Source organism: Oncorhynchus kisutch, linkage group LG11 (genome assembly GCF_002021735.2).
Source record: "Oncorhynchus kisutch isolate 150728-3 linkage group LG11, Okis_V2, whole genome shotgun sequence".
In the NCBI taxonomy this organism is placed as follows: domain Eukaryota; kingdom Metazoa; phylum Chordata; class Actinopteri; order Salmoniformes; family Salmonidae; genus Oncorhynchus; species Oncorhynchus kisutch.
Genome location: NC_034184.2, coordinates 57,201,109 through 57,217,962, shown reverse-complemented (window position 1 = coordinate 57,217,962; position 16,854 = coordinate 57,201,109). Strand labels below are relative to the sequence as shown.

General features: G+C 40.1%; 1 protein-coding gene across 1 annotated transcript; it reads right to left on the bottom strand.

The window, feature by feature from the left end:
* Positions 1–973: 973 nt before the first annotated feature.
* cidea (cell death inducing DFFA like effector a) lies at positions 974–15,497 on the bottom strand. The gene is made up of 5 exons (XM_020468315.2): positions 15,249–15,497; positions 10,500–10,638; positions 8,362–8,508; positions 3,233–3,405; positions 974–1,974 (listed from the first exon to the last, which is right to left on the bottom strand). Exons 1-5 carry the CDS (start codon positions 15,314–15,316, stop codon positions 1,872–1,874), a joined length of 630 nt encoding a protein of 209 aa, XP_020323904.1. The 5' UTR covers positions 15,317–15,497; the 3' UTR covers positions 974–1,871.
* Positions 15,498–16,854: the final 1,357 nt, after the last annotated feature.

Genomic DNA, 16,854 nt, shown 5'->3' with positions numbered 1-16,854 from the left:
TCTGAACGTGCAGAGAGTGAAATGAGATGGTGGGGCTAAAGCTTAAGAGGGTGTGAACAATGCCATTATGGGTGTAGACAGAGCTCTTCTCTAGATACCAAAAGATTCAAAAGGCCATTTTCTCAATGAGTTTACAGGTTTATCAACTTTCAAAGCAGAGTTACATTCCCACTGTTCCTCAAATGCAGTGAATGATATACATTTTTATAGCTCTGAATAAACTTTTATCCAAATGTTATATAAAAAACCACATTTTCAAATTTTGTAACACTAAATCCAGGTGGGGAGTCACGCACACCAGACTGAAACAGGGGGACTAGATGGGTTGTATTCATAGGACTCAACAAGCTAGTCTTTGACAGGTATTTGTAGTCTGTCCATTTTATGCCATTTGGTACGGTGTCCCCTTATAAACACAACCCAGAATGTAGCCTACTACCCTTAATTCCCCTGACTGCTGACCATGAATAGATGACATTACTGCAAGTGTCAAGACTAAAAGGATCAAATTACCCAATTGAGGATATCAGAAGTGTGGCTTTCACACTGCTAACTTTGGACTGCCCATTTAGGAACTAAGGCCCTTGGTTCAGGAGGGTGCAACAATATACAGATAGAATAGTACCATGTAGAACAAACAGGATTGATCAGTCATGTATTGGGAAGTGTCCACAAGTAGTCTGAAAGATTTTAAATGCCTGTTCACAGAAATGTGTCTATTGCTCTGGTGAAGGATATGTAAAATTCACTGTGGTTACCCAGCAGAATTAGTGATAATGTACTGTACCATTTCTGACCACCCATCACACAGCTCAAATGGATTTAAATAGCTTATGGCCGACAAAGGAAATCATGGCAGTCTGCAAAATGACTGCAGCCAGGCTCTGACTGAAGCGTAGGGGCCCCAATGTCCATGTATTTGACATCACCCACAGAATATACAATCATTGACAAACTAATAGCTTGCATCAAGTCAGATGAGACTTTTTACAAAAACCTTTATTTATAGATTGACAGACAGGGCAAATATTCAGTGACATTTTAGTTTGAGTGCTTCCAAATCGAGTGTTTTTGTACTTAGACAATGCACAGTCCCAGACAGTTGGGCTTTCAATTGGTCCTGGAGTAAACCCCATTTTAGTCATTTAGCAGATGCTCTTATCCAGAGTGACTTACAGGCACAATTGGGGCCTTGCTCAAGGGCACAATAACATATTTTTCCAGAGTCAGCTATTCGAACCTAGGCTACCTAGCGTTGGGCCAGAAAGTCTTTACCTGATTCCTCACAACTTAAACTCATTGGAGGACAAGATCTGAGGTGATCTCCAATGCAATTTGAGAAGATGCATGGAGAGGAAATACTTGAGATTCATGCTAGTAGATTCCATTTCCCCATCAGAATAGCAATCACTCAAAACAGTCACCACGTCAATTCAAGCGACTTTTCAGGCATTCATTTCTCTTTAAAAACATACGACACAAATGGGGCAATCCAGATTAAGGGATAGTTTAAGAACATTGATATTTTGCTACAGTGGCCAACCAGATTGTTTTTTTAATGACTTTAAAAATCACATCATCCCAACTAGAGATGCATGCAAGTCAGTATGTGTTGCCCATAGTAAAAATGTGAATATTGTATTTATGTCCTCCTCCAGCAGGGCAGTGCTTTTATTTGATGTGCATCAACATTGTTTTACATACATTTGCAATGGCTCAACGAAACCAGCCGGTAACAAGGCCTACACGCATCTCACGAAGGAATTTTCCCAGTTACTTAGTGAGACAAATGGCATTCAGGAGGCCCTGGACACATTTCACCTGGTTCACTTTAAAGAGCTCCAACGGGGCTTTGGAACTTTGGTCACGTCCTAGTAGTCATCGTCCCCAATGTACTGCAGTATGTACGAGGAACCACACAGAAGCAGCTGCCCCGCCACTCTCGCCACAGACGTCAGACAACGCAGAAGAGCTCTAAAGAGAATGCGAAAAGGCAGAGCTGAAAACTTCCTAAAAACAGTCAAAGCACATATTCTGTTGTCTCAGAACTTGTTCAGTGAAGACCCATTTGTAAGCCCCAACTTGTTCATGTTAAAAAAACAACTGGAATCTTCAGATATCCTTGCAGCCAACCCACTGGACACAAACTGATATAGAAACAATGTTTATTCTGTCATTTAAACAATTGTACCATCTGATGACGTTGAATCAACATGGAAAACTGGCAAAGGAATTTAAATATTTTTTTACTTTAGTCCAATGACATGGATCAATTTCTTGTTGGTTTCACTTTGAATTCCCATTAGTTCCCAACGCCATTAAATGTAAATCAGAACTAGATGTTTAACTGACGTCTGTGCCCAGTGGGAAGGAATGAACAAAAACACAATGACCTGCCGACTGAATATTTCTCTGCCAAAATATTTGACATTTTGACTAGTGCCTATAAAAATGTATAGTACCAGTCAAAAGATTTGAAACCTCATTCAATGTTTTTATTTTTGCCATTTTCTACATTGTAGAACAATAGTGATGACATCAAAACTATGAAACACATGGAATCATGTAGTAACTAAGTGTTAAATCAAAACAATTTTATATTTCAGATTCTTCAAAGTAGCCATTCTTTGCCTTGACAGCTTTGCACTGACATTTTCTCAACCAGCTTCATGAGGTAGTCACCTGGAATGCATTTCAATAAACAGGTGTGCGTGTTAATTCCAGAAAGTTAATTTGTTTAATTTCTTTCCTTCTTAATGCATTTGATTCAATCAGTTGTGTTGTGACAAGGTAGGGGTGGTGTACAGAATATAGTCTTATTTGGTAAAAGACCAAGTCCATATTATGGCAAAAACAGCTCAAATAAGCAGAGAAATGACAGATGATCTGGCCTCTGCAATCACCCGACCTCAACCCAATTGAGATGGTTTGGACCGCAGAGTGAAGGAAAAGGAGCTAACAAGTGCTCAGCATGTGGGATCTCCTTCAAGACTGTTGGAAAAGCATTCCAGGTGCAGCTGGTTGAGTGCCATTTTTTTAACACTTTTGGCAACGACATGATTCCATGTGGTCTTTCATCTTTTTTTTTTTTAAAGAAAAAATCATTGAATGAGTAGATGTCCAAACTTTTGACTGGTACTGTAAATCAGTGTACTTCACCTGACATTTTAAACCCCCCACACAGCCCCCAATAATGTCCCCTTGAGAGATGGTGTGGTAGTAGTGTACTCACTTCAAGATACCCTTGGCCCTGGTGCATTGAACGTCGTACGACAGTGTGTAGATTTCATAAAGAGTCGCTTTGATGGTTAGACACCCGATGAAGTCCTTGGGGTTCAACTTGTACAGGTCAAAACTCAATTTACCGATTCCATTTCTATCGGGCTGGCTGGAACTTGGGAGGACCTGTACAAGAATGGACAAAGGTCAGTCTAAGACAGGACTATTAAAATCTGGCAAGCTAGCTGAGTTACACTTCTGGTTCATTCTTCCCTCTAATCAAGGCATGATTTAGACAGTGATTTCAGAAAGTATTCACACCGACTTTTTCCAAAATTGGTTATTTTACAAAGTGGGATTAAGAAGGTGTAATTGTGTCAACAATCACACAAAATACACTGAAAGATCCAAAAATAAAAATTAGATAAATTACTCAACCCCCAGAGTTAAGAGATCACTTTAGCCAGAGATTACAGCTGTGAGTCTTTCTGGGTAAGTCTCAGAGCTTTGCACACCTGGATTGTACAATATTTGCCAATTATTCTTTTAGAATAAAGCTTGTTCATGTTGGTTGTTGATCATTTCTAGACAGCCATTTTCAATTGCCATAGATTTAAGACAATTTAAGTCAAAACTGTAACTCCGCCCATACCATAACCCCACCATGGGTTACAACGTGTTCACAACGTTAACATCAGCAAACCACTCGTCCACACACACGTTATGCGGTTGCGAGGCCGGTTGAAGATACTGAAGTTCTAAAACATTGGAGTCAGCTTAGGGTAGAGAATTTTACATTTCCAGAATCTTTTTTTTCAGCTCATGAAACTTGTGACCAACACTTCACATGTTGCGTTTATATTTTTTGTTCAGTGTATATTTAGCCTTGCGTTTTAGGTAATGGTCTTGCTGAACGGTGAATTTGTCTCCTAGTGTCTGTTGGAAAGACCGAACCAAGTTTCTCTAGGATTTTGACTGTACTTAGCTCTAATTCAGACCTAGTCTTGTCAATGACAAGCATATCCATAACATGATGCAGCCACCACCATGCTAGAAAAAAAAAATGGAGTGGAACTCAGTGATTGTATTTGCCCCAAACAAAACACCTTTGTATTCAGGACAAAAAGTTAATTTGTTTGCAGTATTATTTTAGTGCCTTATTGCAAACAGCATGCATGTTTTGGAATATTTTATTCTGTACAGGCTTCCTTTTCACTCTCAATTAGGTTAGTATTGTGGATTAACTACGACGTTGAGCCATCCTCAGTTCTCCCCTATTACAGCCTTTAAACTTTGCAACTGTTTTAAAGTCACCATTGGCCTCATGGTGAAATCCAGCAACTGCGTTTGGAAGAACGCCTGTATCTTTGTAGTGACGGTGTACTGAGGCACCATCCAAAGTGTAATTAACAACTGCACCATCCTCAAACGGATATTCAATGTCTCATTTTTTAAAAATTATTTCCCCCCTCTTCATCTACCAATAGCTGCACTTTTGTGAACCATTGGAAAACCTTCCTGGTCTTTGTAGTTGCATCTGTGCTTGAGATTGACTGCTCAACTGAGGGACCTTACAGATAATTGTGTGTGGAGTACATGTTAAACACCATTATTGCACACTGAGTCCATGCAACTTATTAAGCACATTCATTCACTCCTGAATTTATTTAGGCTTGCCATAACAAAAGGGTTGAATACTTATTAAATCAAGACATTTCAGCTTTTCATTTGTAAACATTTCTAAAAACAAGAGGGCCACACTTTCACATCAAACCAGGGAACTCTGGTTCCAGACAGCTACTTGGAGATCCCTGGTTTGATGTGAAAGTGTGGCCCTCTTGTGGTGTGTGATAATACAGCAAGTTTCCACAATTGGGAAAATGTGACATCCAAAAATGGTTAAAGTCAGTCCTACAACAGAAGTACGACACGGCCAGCCCTCATGTGATATGAACTTGCAGCAGATAGTGATCTTTAAATGCTTTCCCAAGGAAACAGTATGCCTAGCACAAAAGTTAACTTCAGTGTGCATGTACAGTCAGGTCGATAAATATTTGGACATTGTTATTTTAGCAGTCTACAACAGCATATTGTAGTCGACATGAAATAATGAACATGACTCAGGTTTAATTTGAGGGTATTTACATCCAAATCAGGTGAACAGTGTAGGAATTATTGCCTTTTTAACAGACCAAAAGTAATTGGACAATTGGCTGCTCAGCTGTTCCATGGCCAGGTGTGTGTTATTCCCTCATTAGTTAATTTACAACTGAGCAGATAAAAGGTCAAGAGTTGATTTCAAGTGTGGCATTTGGAATCTGTTGCTGTCAACCCTCAATATGAAGTCCAAAGAACGGTCACTGTCAGTGAAGCAAGCCATCATTAGGCAAAAAAAATAATTAAAACAAACCAATCAGAAATAGCAAAAACATTAGGTGTGGCCAAATTAACTATTTGGTACATTCTTAAAAAGAAAGACCACATTGGTGAGCTCAGGAAAACCAAACGGCTCAGAAGACCACAGAAAACAACTGTGGTGGATGGTTGAAGAAAAACCGTCACAACAGTTGGCCAGATCGAGAACACCCTCAAGGACGTAGGTGTATCTGTGTCAAAGTCAACAACCAGAGAAGACTTCACCAGAATAAATACAGGGAGTTTACCACAAGCTGTAAACCATTGGTTATCCTCAAAAAAACAGGATGGCCAGATTAGAGATTAAGATGTTTTTTTGGCAAAGCCTGTACAGTTCTGGAAAATCCTATGGACAGATGAGACAAAGATAAATGAATGGAAGAGAAGGGTAGGAACTGCTCATGATCCGAAGCTTCCCACCTTATCTGTGAAGCATGGTGGAGGCAGTGTTATGGCGTGGGCATGTATGGCTACCAATGGAGCTGGTTCCCTGTATTTATTGATGTGACTGTTGACAAAAGCAGCAGGGTGAATTCTGAAGTGTTCATGGCTATATCTGCTCAGATTCAGAGAATGCTTCACAACTCATTGGACGGCTCATCACAGTGCAGCTGCACAATGACCCGAAGCATACTGCGAAAGCAACCCAAAACTTTAAGGCAAAGAAGTGCAATGTTCTGCAATGGCCAAGTCAATTACCTGACGTGAATCCAATTGAGCATGAATTTCACTTGCTGAAGGCAAATCGCCCCAAGAACAAACAGGAACTGAAGACCGCTGCAATAAAGGCCTGGCATAGCATCACCGGGGAAGAAACCCAGCATCTGGTGATGTCTATAGGTTCCAGAGTTCAGGTAGTCATTGACGTCAAAGGATTTAGAACCAAGTATTAAAACTCAATTTAAATGTATGATTGTTAGTTTGTCCAATTACATTTTGAGCCCCTAAATTTCAGGGGCTATGTATAAATGTGGTTGTAATTCCTACATGGTTAATACAGTAATTGACAAACCCCTTAAACTAAAGATGAGTCACTTAAAGCACATCTTGATTGTTTCTTTTCAAATCCATTGCTCTGGCGTATAGAGACAAAATTATGCAAATTGTGTCACTGTCCAAATACTTATGGACCTGAATGTACGCATGTACAGTTGAAGTCAGAAGTTTACATACACTTAGGTTGGAGTCATTAAAACTAGTTTAACCACTCCGCACACTTCTTGTTAACAAACTATAGTTTTGGCAAATCTACTTTGTGCATAACAAGTCATTTTTCCAACAATTGTTTACAGACATTAATTCAATTATAATTCACTGTATCACAATGCCAGTGGGTCAGAAGTTAACATACACCAAATTGAATGCCTTTAAATACCTTAAATTCCAGAAAATGTCATGCTTTAGAAGCTTCTGATAAATGATCTCAATTAGCCTGAGGTGTACCTGTGGATGTACACAGGTACAAACTCAGTGCCTCTTTGCTTGACATCATGGGAAAAAACAAAAGAAATCAGCCAAGACCTCAAAGAAAGTTGTAGACCTCCACAAGTCTGGTTCACCTTTAGGAGCAATTTCCAAACGCCTGACGGTACCACATTCATCTGTACAAACAATAGTATGCAAGTATAAACACAATGGGACCACACAGCCGTCACACCGCTCAGGAAGGAGACGCGTTCTGTCTCCTAGAGATTAATGTACTTTGATGAGAAAAGTGCAGATCAATCCCAGAACAGCAAAGGACCTTATGAAGATGCTGGAGGAAACAGGTACAAAAGTATCTATATCCACAGTAAAACGAGTCCTATATCGACATAAGCCACTCAGCAAGGAAGAAGCCTCTGCTCCAAAACCGACATACAAAAGTCAGACCGTCGTTTGCAACTGCACATGGGGACAAATATTGTACTTTCGGATAAATGTTCTCCAGTCTGATGAAACAAAAATAGAACCGTTTGGCCATAACGCCCATCGTTATGTTTGGAGGAAAAAGGGAGGCTTGCAAGCCAAAGAACAACATCCCAAATGTGAAGCACAGGGGTGACAGCATGTTGTGGAGGTGCTTTGCTGCAGGAGGGACTGGTGCACTTCAAACTAGATGGCTTTGTGAGGAAGGAAAATGTGGATATATTGAAGCAACATCTCAAGACATCAGTCAGGAAGTTAAAGCTTGGTCGCAAATGGGTCTTCCAAATGGACAATGACCCCAAGCATACTTCCAAAGTTGTCGCAAAATGGCTTAAGGACAAGAAAGCCCTGACCTCAATCCCATAGAAAACTTGTGGGCAGAACTGGAAAAGCATGTGCAAGCAAGGAGGCCTACAAACCTGACTCAGTTGCAAAATCTCTGTCAGGAGGAATGGGCCAAAATGTACCCAATTTATTGTGGGAAGCTTTTAGAAAGCTACCGGAAACATTTGAACCAAGTGAAAAAAATGTAAAAGCAATGCTACCAAATACTAATTGAGTATATGTAAACTTCTGACCCAGTGGGAATGTGATGAAAGAAAAGCCTAAATAAATCACTATACTATTATTCTGGAATTTCACATTCGTAAAATAAAGTGGAGATCCTAACTTGGATTTTTTTTTAACTCAGTTAATGCATTTGGCTAAGGTGTATGTAAACTTCTGACTTCAACTGTATGTATGTATGTATGTATGTATGTATGCATGCATGCATGTATGCATGCATGTATGTATGTATGTATATGTATGTATACGTACCCGAGTCCACATCTCTCCCTTCTGCAGGACCATGACTGGAGTATTGGCTGGCAGTGACTGGAAGAAGGCCTCAGAGTCCACCACTGTCCCATCTTCCTCTAGCACCAGGATGAGGAACTGGCATGTCAACAGGAAGGCACTTGCTGTCTGGGTAGGACCAGTGTCATAGCACACACTTATGAGATTTTCAAATGGTTTTATTTTTCATTTTCCCCCCCAAAAAATTATGCTAAAAGTAGGCAACAACGATTTTGTTCAATCAACAATTTTAATATTGTGTTTGTGGAGAACTTCACTTTCACAGATGACATGCCAGGTGACCATCCTTGGAAGATCAACCATACAAAAAAAAAAAGTAATGTACCTTTTTCAGCACCCAGTCTTTCAAAAGGGAATGCATAAAAAAAAAATCTAAATAACCTCACAGATCTTCATTGTGAAGGGTTTAAACCCTGAACAAGCGTGGGAAACAATAAACCATAAACAATTAATGAACATGCACCTGTGGAAGTCGTTAAAACAATAACAGCTTACAGACTGTAGGCAATTAAGGTCACAGTTATGAAAACTTACGACACTAAAAAAGCCTTCCTACTGACACTGAAAAACACAAAAGAAAGATGCCCAAGGTCCCTGCTCATCTGCGTGAACGTGCCTTAGGCAAGGAGAAATGAGGACCGCAGATGTGGCCAGGGCATTAAATTGCAATATCCGTACTGCGAGACGCTTTATACAGCGCTACAGGGATACAAAACAGAAAGCTGATCTTCCTCGCTGTGGCAGACCACGTGTAACACCACATGCACAGGATCGGTACATCCGAACATCACATCTGCAGGACAGGTACAGGATGGCAACAGCTGCCCGAGGTACACCAGGAACGCACAATCCCTCCATCAGTGCTCAGACTGTCCGCAATAGGCTAAGAGGGCTTGTAGGCCTGTTGTAAGGCAGGTCCTGACCAGACATCACCGGCAACAACATCACCCATGGGCACAAACCCACCGTCGCTGGACCAGACAGGATTGGCAAAAAGTGCTCTTCACTGACGAGTCACAGTTTTGTCTCACCAGGGGTGATGGTCGGATTTGCATTTATCGTCGGAGGAATGAGCGGTACACCGAGGCCTGTACTCTGGAGCGGGAGCAGTTTGGAGGTGGAGGGTCCATCATGGTCTGGGGCAGTGTGCCACAGCATCATCAGACTGAGCTCGTCATCATTGCAGGGAATCATGTCTGTGGAACCTGTTCAGTTTATGTCTCAGTTGTTGAATCTTATTGTCATTCAAATATTTTAATAGTTTGCTTAAAATAAAAGCAGTTGACAGAACGTTTTTTTTGTTGTTGCTGAGTTTATATATCCATTTGTGAATCACATACTGTAGGTCATTTGCACAACATGAGACTGGGTTGCGTTCAGGAGGGCAAAACATTCTGCCGATAGAAATGTCTTGCATATGATTCCCTGAACATTTCACTCCACTGCACTCCGGACCCCAAGTCTCTCGGGTGAAGTTACTCAACAATTGCAACAAGCAGCGTCACCTTAACAGGGTCAGTAAACCAGGAGTGTATTAAATGTGTTGAAATGGTCATATTTTATTTAACATTTGGTTACAGAGTTGCCTGTCTAGTAGCAGTGCTTGCAATTTTGTGTATATTAACTTCACAAGGTAATGTAACCGATCCTTGATGACATCTCATTAGCAGGAAGTTCTACCTCACATTCCTCCTCTAATTAGACATTACTTAAAAAATAATTAAAAAATCTTACACCAATTATTTGGTGAGGTTGATGTAAGTGTTGGAGAGACTGATTTTCTGTCCCCATGGAATGGCTCTCTGAATACTTTAAAGACTGACATGTTGAATGAAACCATTGTGAATACCGCAGCGGCACAAACAGTATGCAAACGTTGTAGATATGAATGTATTCAGCTCTGGATGTCATTTCTATTTTAGTTAGACACTTTAGCACACACTCCTATCCAGGGTGACTTCCTGTTGGTGCAGTCATCTTGAGAGCTAAGTGATTTCTTATTTTACTTGTCAGAGGTATGTTTGTTCTGCGAAATATATTTGTATCTGAACGCTCCACAACGTTGTCCTGCTGAACGTAGCCCAGGAGTATGCATTTACCTGGTCTAGGAGGTCATCCAGGGAGGCGGCCATTAACCCTTTCCTCTGCCTTCGGCTCTGGGTACAGAGCCTGAAGGGACGGGGCTGGGGTGGGGGAAGGATCCGGCGTGAGATTGTTGTTTGGATAGTTGACACTGACCTGTCAGTATAGAAGCAAAAATGACAAAAAAAAGGAAAACTAGCTTAGTTCAAGGTCGTGTTCAGTAGAGCACAATTTGTGTTCAGGACAGGTAATGTCTTCAGTTAAGACTGACCGTTTTGTGCCTCGCTTCTTAGTGTGGAGTGATACTACCTGCTGGACTTCTTAGAGACGTACTGTCTACCTTCTTGTTTTACCACATCTCCGCAACGAGGAGACAGCATCTCAAATGTTGCATTAGGATCATCAGGTTTTAGCAGAATAAGTATTAGAGGTCGACAGATTTATGATTTTTCAACGCCGATACCGATTATAGGAGGACCAAAAAAAGCCAATACCGATATATATATTAAACAATTACAACAATACTGAATGAACACTAATACATCAAATCAATTTAGTCTCAAATAAATAATGACACATGTTCAATTTGGTTTAAATAATGCAAAAACACTTTCGGAGAAGCAAAAAAAAGTGTCATGTAAGAAAACTAACATTTGAGTTCCTTGCTCAGAAAATATGAAAGCTGGTGGTTCCTTTTAACATGAGTCTTCAATATTCCCAGTTAAGAAGTTTTTGGTTGTTTCTCTCTACCATTTGTATTTCCTACACCTTTGACTATTGGATGTTCTTATAGACACTATAGTATTGCCAAGCCTATCAACTCCTGAGATTAGGCTGAAGTCATAAACAATGCAATACTTGCAGCACAGTGAAGAGCTGGTGGCAAACGCAGGAAAGTGCAGTTTGAATGAATGCTTATGAGCCTGCTGCTGCCTACCACCACTCAGTCAGACTGCTCTATCAAATCAGACTTAATTATAATAAAAACACACGTGAGCCTTTGGTCATTAATATGGTCAAATCCGGAAACTATCATTTCAAAAACATTTATTATTTCAGTAAAATACGGAACTGTGCTGTATTTTAACTAACAGGTGGCAACCCTAAGTCTAAATATCAGAGGTGTGGACTCGAGTCACATTGCAACTCGACTTAGCCTCATTGCTGGTCAACAAATTGACAGACAGTTGTGCAGAACTGAAATTGAACTTTAAAAGAAAACTAGTTTATATGAATATGATTTAACTTCTAATTTATTTAAGCCTTGTTCACACTGCAGGCCTAGTTGATCAAATCTGTTTTGGAATAATGACTGTCCAAACAGCAAGTTACAAGTGACAAAATTGTGTGTGTGTGTGTGTGTGTTCAGAGAACAATCATTTGCTGACATGTCCATGCTATTTCTCATAATAATGACAGGTGTGTGTGCAGTGGTGTAGGCTGATTAGTGATAGGAAGCAGGAGCACCACCAAAGAAGTTATGTAGCAAGCTAAGGTGACAATGGCTGCCATGGACATTTCCCAGTCGCTTTGAATGTTCAAAATTATAGTGTAAGAAAAACTTTTAAAATGTATCCTTTTTGAGGCTTTACATTTTTTTTATAATATTTTTTAAAGATAAAATGATCCAACTTTCAATACAAGTCCTTTTTGGCTAGCCACAGCAGTCAACTAGCTAGTTAGGTTTCTCAGGTGTCTCAATTTCTAGCACATTCACTAATTTGTTTGTAAACAATTAACAAGTTAGGTATCCTATCATATGTTCTTGTCAAAATGTCAACCAGTGGCGGTCAGTGACGTTTAATATGAGGGAGGACAATTTCTCTCATGAGTATGGCCTTATTTCTATTACAGCATATTGGATGACTCATTTGTATTACATTCATCCAGTTCAATGTAACAGCGATAGTTAGGCTACAAGACACTCAAACTTTCCCCTATACCCATCATGAGGTTTCTACAACCAACCCTATGAATGAAAGTTTACAAAGTAGGTGCACAGGTCGAGAGACAAATTTGAGTGACACATGGACAGACAGTGACATTCAACACCGCCTTGCACACTCTTGCCTGCAGCTAGCTGATGTAGGGCGTAATCATTAGTTCAACAGTTGCAAATTAGTTTCTATTGGCCAAATTCAGGTATGTTTATCCCTGTTTTTTCCATTTGAGAAATGTTTTAACAGAATCATTGGAATTAAGATACACTGTTACTGCACGCGTCATCAGGGGTACAGTCAGTGTAGTCAGTCACTGCTGTTACACCGGCAGGCACAGTGACAAAGAGTTTGGTATTACCAATTTAACTTGGAAAGTCATAGCCAACTATTGCATGTTGTTTCAGTAAGCTAAACTTGCTTTCACTAAGTAAGTGAAACAAATAAATTTAAAAAAAATATTGTTTCTCCTTAATTTCAGAAGAAATACAACTGTTTAACTATTTTATTTCTCTTTGAGTCAACTACTCACCACATTATGCACTGCAGTGCTAGCTAGCTGTAGCTTATGCTTTCAGTACTAGATTCATTCTCTGATCCTTCAAATGGAGGGACAAAATGTCAGTTCATGCTGCAAGAGCTCTGAACTTCAGAGGATGTTCTCTAACCTGTCATAATTACTGTGCAAGTCTATGGAAAGTGGTGAGAACCATGAGCCTTCTAGGTTTTGTATTGAAGTCAATGTACCCAGAGGAGGACAGCAGCTAGCTGTCCTCCAGCTACACCATGGTGCTACCCTACTGAGGGCTGTTGAAGCTACTATAGACCTTTGCAAAATAGTGTTTTAATCAGTTATTTGGTGACGTGATTATATTTAGTATAGTTTTATCTAAAAAGCATAACTTTAAACATACAATTCAAATGTATGAAATTCCCTGAGGATGGTCCTCCCCTAAGGAGCTTCCACATAGTCGCTAGCAAGTAAGATATGCCAAATAAGTCTAAAAACCACTTGAGGGCAAATAAATCATATGGCCAGCAACCAGATTTGCATCGGATTTCAAAGCACCTACAAAACGTGGTTTGAAATGTGGCTTGTAATATCCAATCCCGTGTGCTTTTTGGATGTTCAGAAAGTAGGAAAAAAAGAACAGATTCAAACATGCAAAGAAACAGATTTTTTGTCACTTCAAACTGCCAGTGTGAACAAGGCTTTAGAGCTGTTAAGTCTGAACAGGTTGTTCTCCCAGTGTCAGCTGATCAAGAATTGAGTTTCATGCCTAATCACATAACTATTGACAATATCCGTTAATTTAAAAAAACTTCAGTCCTATCATATTGTAACATCATTACACTGCCAATGAGGGGAGAGGGGAGGTAGACCTCTGTGGAAATGTATGACAAAGGGCACACCCACAGGCATTAGTGAAATCACAGAAGTATTAACACTACTTGACATATTTTGCTTTCAGCCTATATTACCATCATTTTATTCAAGTTCAGATGTTTGAGTTTAAGAGTTTTAAAATGGCCATTTAAAAAAAAGTCTTACTAATTTGGAGCAGGGCCACACTCAGCTGTGGAAATGCCATGACTAGGGTGGACATGATTCCTTGTTCTACATGTCCGATAGGCATGTTTGCTCTACATAACACATCTGAACTTTCAACTTTGAAAATACTATTCTGCATGATCTAAAGAAGCACCTGTGAAGCGTAGGCTATATAATTAGGATTTGACAATTAGTCATGACCCTGTTGCGCGTTCAACAGGGGTATATTCATTACGCCGATTGTTTTGAGTAAACTGGTTTGCAACAATGTGGAGTTCGGTTTTGCTCTTAAACGATAGTTGCAGTTCAGTCGTGTCTATTAAAAAATTTATTATGCTGTCTGGAAGAAGGCTGGTCTGTCTCGCACGGGGACATAACTAATTGGCAAATCCTAATTATGTAGGCTACGCTTCACAGGTGCGTCTTCAGATGATTCAGAATAGTATTTTCAAATGTTTGGTGGCTTAAATGCAGTAGGATATGGGGGAAGAGCTGGGACGAAAGTAAAACATTTTTTTCAGATAACACAGAAGCTAAAATTAAGCACTGAAATCAGCACATTCCTATAGGAGGATGAACTCCCTGCGACCCCCCAAAATAAAACAGCCCAGTCTGACCATGTTACACCAAGTTAAGTGGTTTTGAGCAACGCAAGTACACAAAAAATGTAAGTCACTGCATTGAAAATTGTGAAAAACAAATCCTACTACATTCCCATTAAAGTGAGATGAGAAAATGGTTAATATAGCGGTGTTCCAATTGTCATTAATATTGCAATGCAATATTGTTTGCTAAACATTGACGTTGATTCTTTTTCACTGCTTAAAAATGTTGATGTCAAACCTATAGCAAAATCATACCAATTGAAACATGAAATTATGGCTGATACTTTAAACAAGTGTATGAACTAACGGGCATTACAAACCGGACATAAGACCGATATTGATATAAAACAGCATGCACTTCGACAGCTTTTACTTCTGTAACAATGCTGTGTTATTCTCGCCCGCCGGCAGTTAGAAGTAACTTCGCATAGGTCTGTTCAATGTATATTTAATTTACCCTAGAAAATGAAATTACAGTTGCTAATGTAGAGGACACATAGACTGAGCCGTTTTTCATAAAATATGGAGTCGCTACTTCTATCGATCAGGGTAATTAGGAGACAAAAAAAAAAGTTACTTTCGTCCCGGTTCTCCCCTGCTAGTAGGTGGAGCTCTAAATAGGCTACCTATAATGCTGGAAAATTAAATAACACCTGGGTAGTTTATCCTTACCTCACCCAAAAGTCCGGGAGAAGGGTTTTAGCGTAATCCACACTTGAATGGATAGACAGTGAAGCCATTGTTTAAAATCAAGTGCAATCCTTGTTTTCGCAAGACTATCGAAAATCAATTGGGCTAGATGAGAAAAGAAAGTTGTCGCGCTATTCCCGGCTCTTGCCCGCCTGTGTCCGACCGGTGGTCACTGGCCCTGCCAACGGAAGCGAATAACCGAGGGTTCACTTTACGCCTACTACGTCAGGTGATCAACAATAATAGTGATGCCTTTTTAGAAGGTTGCCCCTCACGCGATTGGTCGCTTGTTAGTGACAAAAGCAACACCATGTGCCAGAAGTTGTCCCATCATCGTAATAATAAATGACCCCCCCCCCCCAAAAAAAATACAGGTAGACCTTGTCCTAGAATCAATAAAAAGCTGGCACCCAGCTTGCGCTTAATGCATTACCCGTTGTCTTACCAAGGCTAAGAGACAATGTATGGTTCATCTGAAAAATGTGGTCAGAGGCGCCATATGGAAAATGTAACACAATTTCAAAGTCTCCAGGGGCCACATTTAGCGCCATACCTCATTGCTGTGTGACTCTCAAATGTTGTAACAATGCAGAGGGCTCCTCATTGACATGATTTGTTCACCTTAGGTGGGGGCGGGAGGTCCTGTATAAACAAAAACTCACCGCCTTGACAAAGGCTCTGTACTGCTCTGCAGAGGCAGTAACACCGTAAATGCTGCACAGCCAATACAGACAGCAGATTGACCATGTAGTGCCTGTAAGGGCTCAGACACACCAATATCGTTTGCAGGCCTATTTTAGTTAAATTCGCAAGTGGCTGAAACTACACTTTATATACACAAAAGTATGTGGACACCTCTTCAAATTAGTGGATTCGGCTATTTCTGCCACACCAGTTGCTGACAAGTATATAACATCGAGCACACAGCCATGCAATCTCCATAGCCAAACACTGGCAGTAGAATGGCTTTACTGTAGAGCACTGTCATTTTGATTTATTTAACCTTTATTTAACTAGGCAACTCAGTTAAGAACACATTCTTATTTACAATGACGGCCTACCAAAAGGCAAATGGCCTCCTTCGGGGAAGGGAGCTGGGATTAAAAATATAGGACAAAATACACATCACAACAAGAGAGACAACACAACACTACATAAAGATAGACCTAAGATGACAACATAGCAACACAGGACAACACAGCATGGTAGCAACACAACATGTCAACAACATGGAAGCAGCACAAAACATGGTACAAACATTATTGGGCACAGACAACAACACAAAGGGCAAGAAGGTAAAGACAACAATACATCAAGCAAAGCAGCCACAACTGTCAGTAAGAGTATCCATGATTGAGTCTTTGAATGAAGAGATAAAACTGTCCAGTTTGAGTGTTTGTTGCAGCTCGTTCCAGTCGTTAGCTGAAGCAAACTGAAAAGAGGAGTGACCCAGGGATGTGTGTGCTTTGGGGACCTTTAACAGAATGTGGTTGGCAGAACAGATGTTTATCTCAATATTTAAAAATGTCTAGGTAACAATTAGCCTTACTGTGATTGTTTAATTAAAATGGTAAACGTCTTAGCAAAT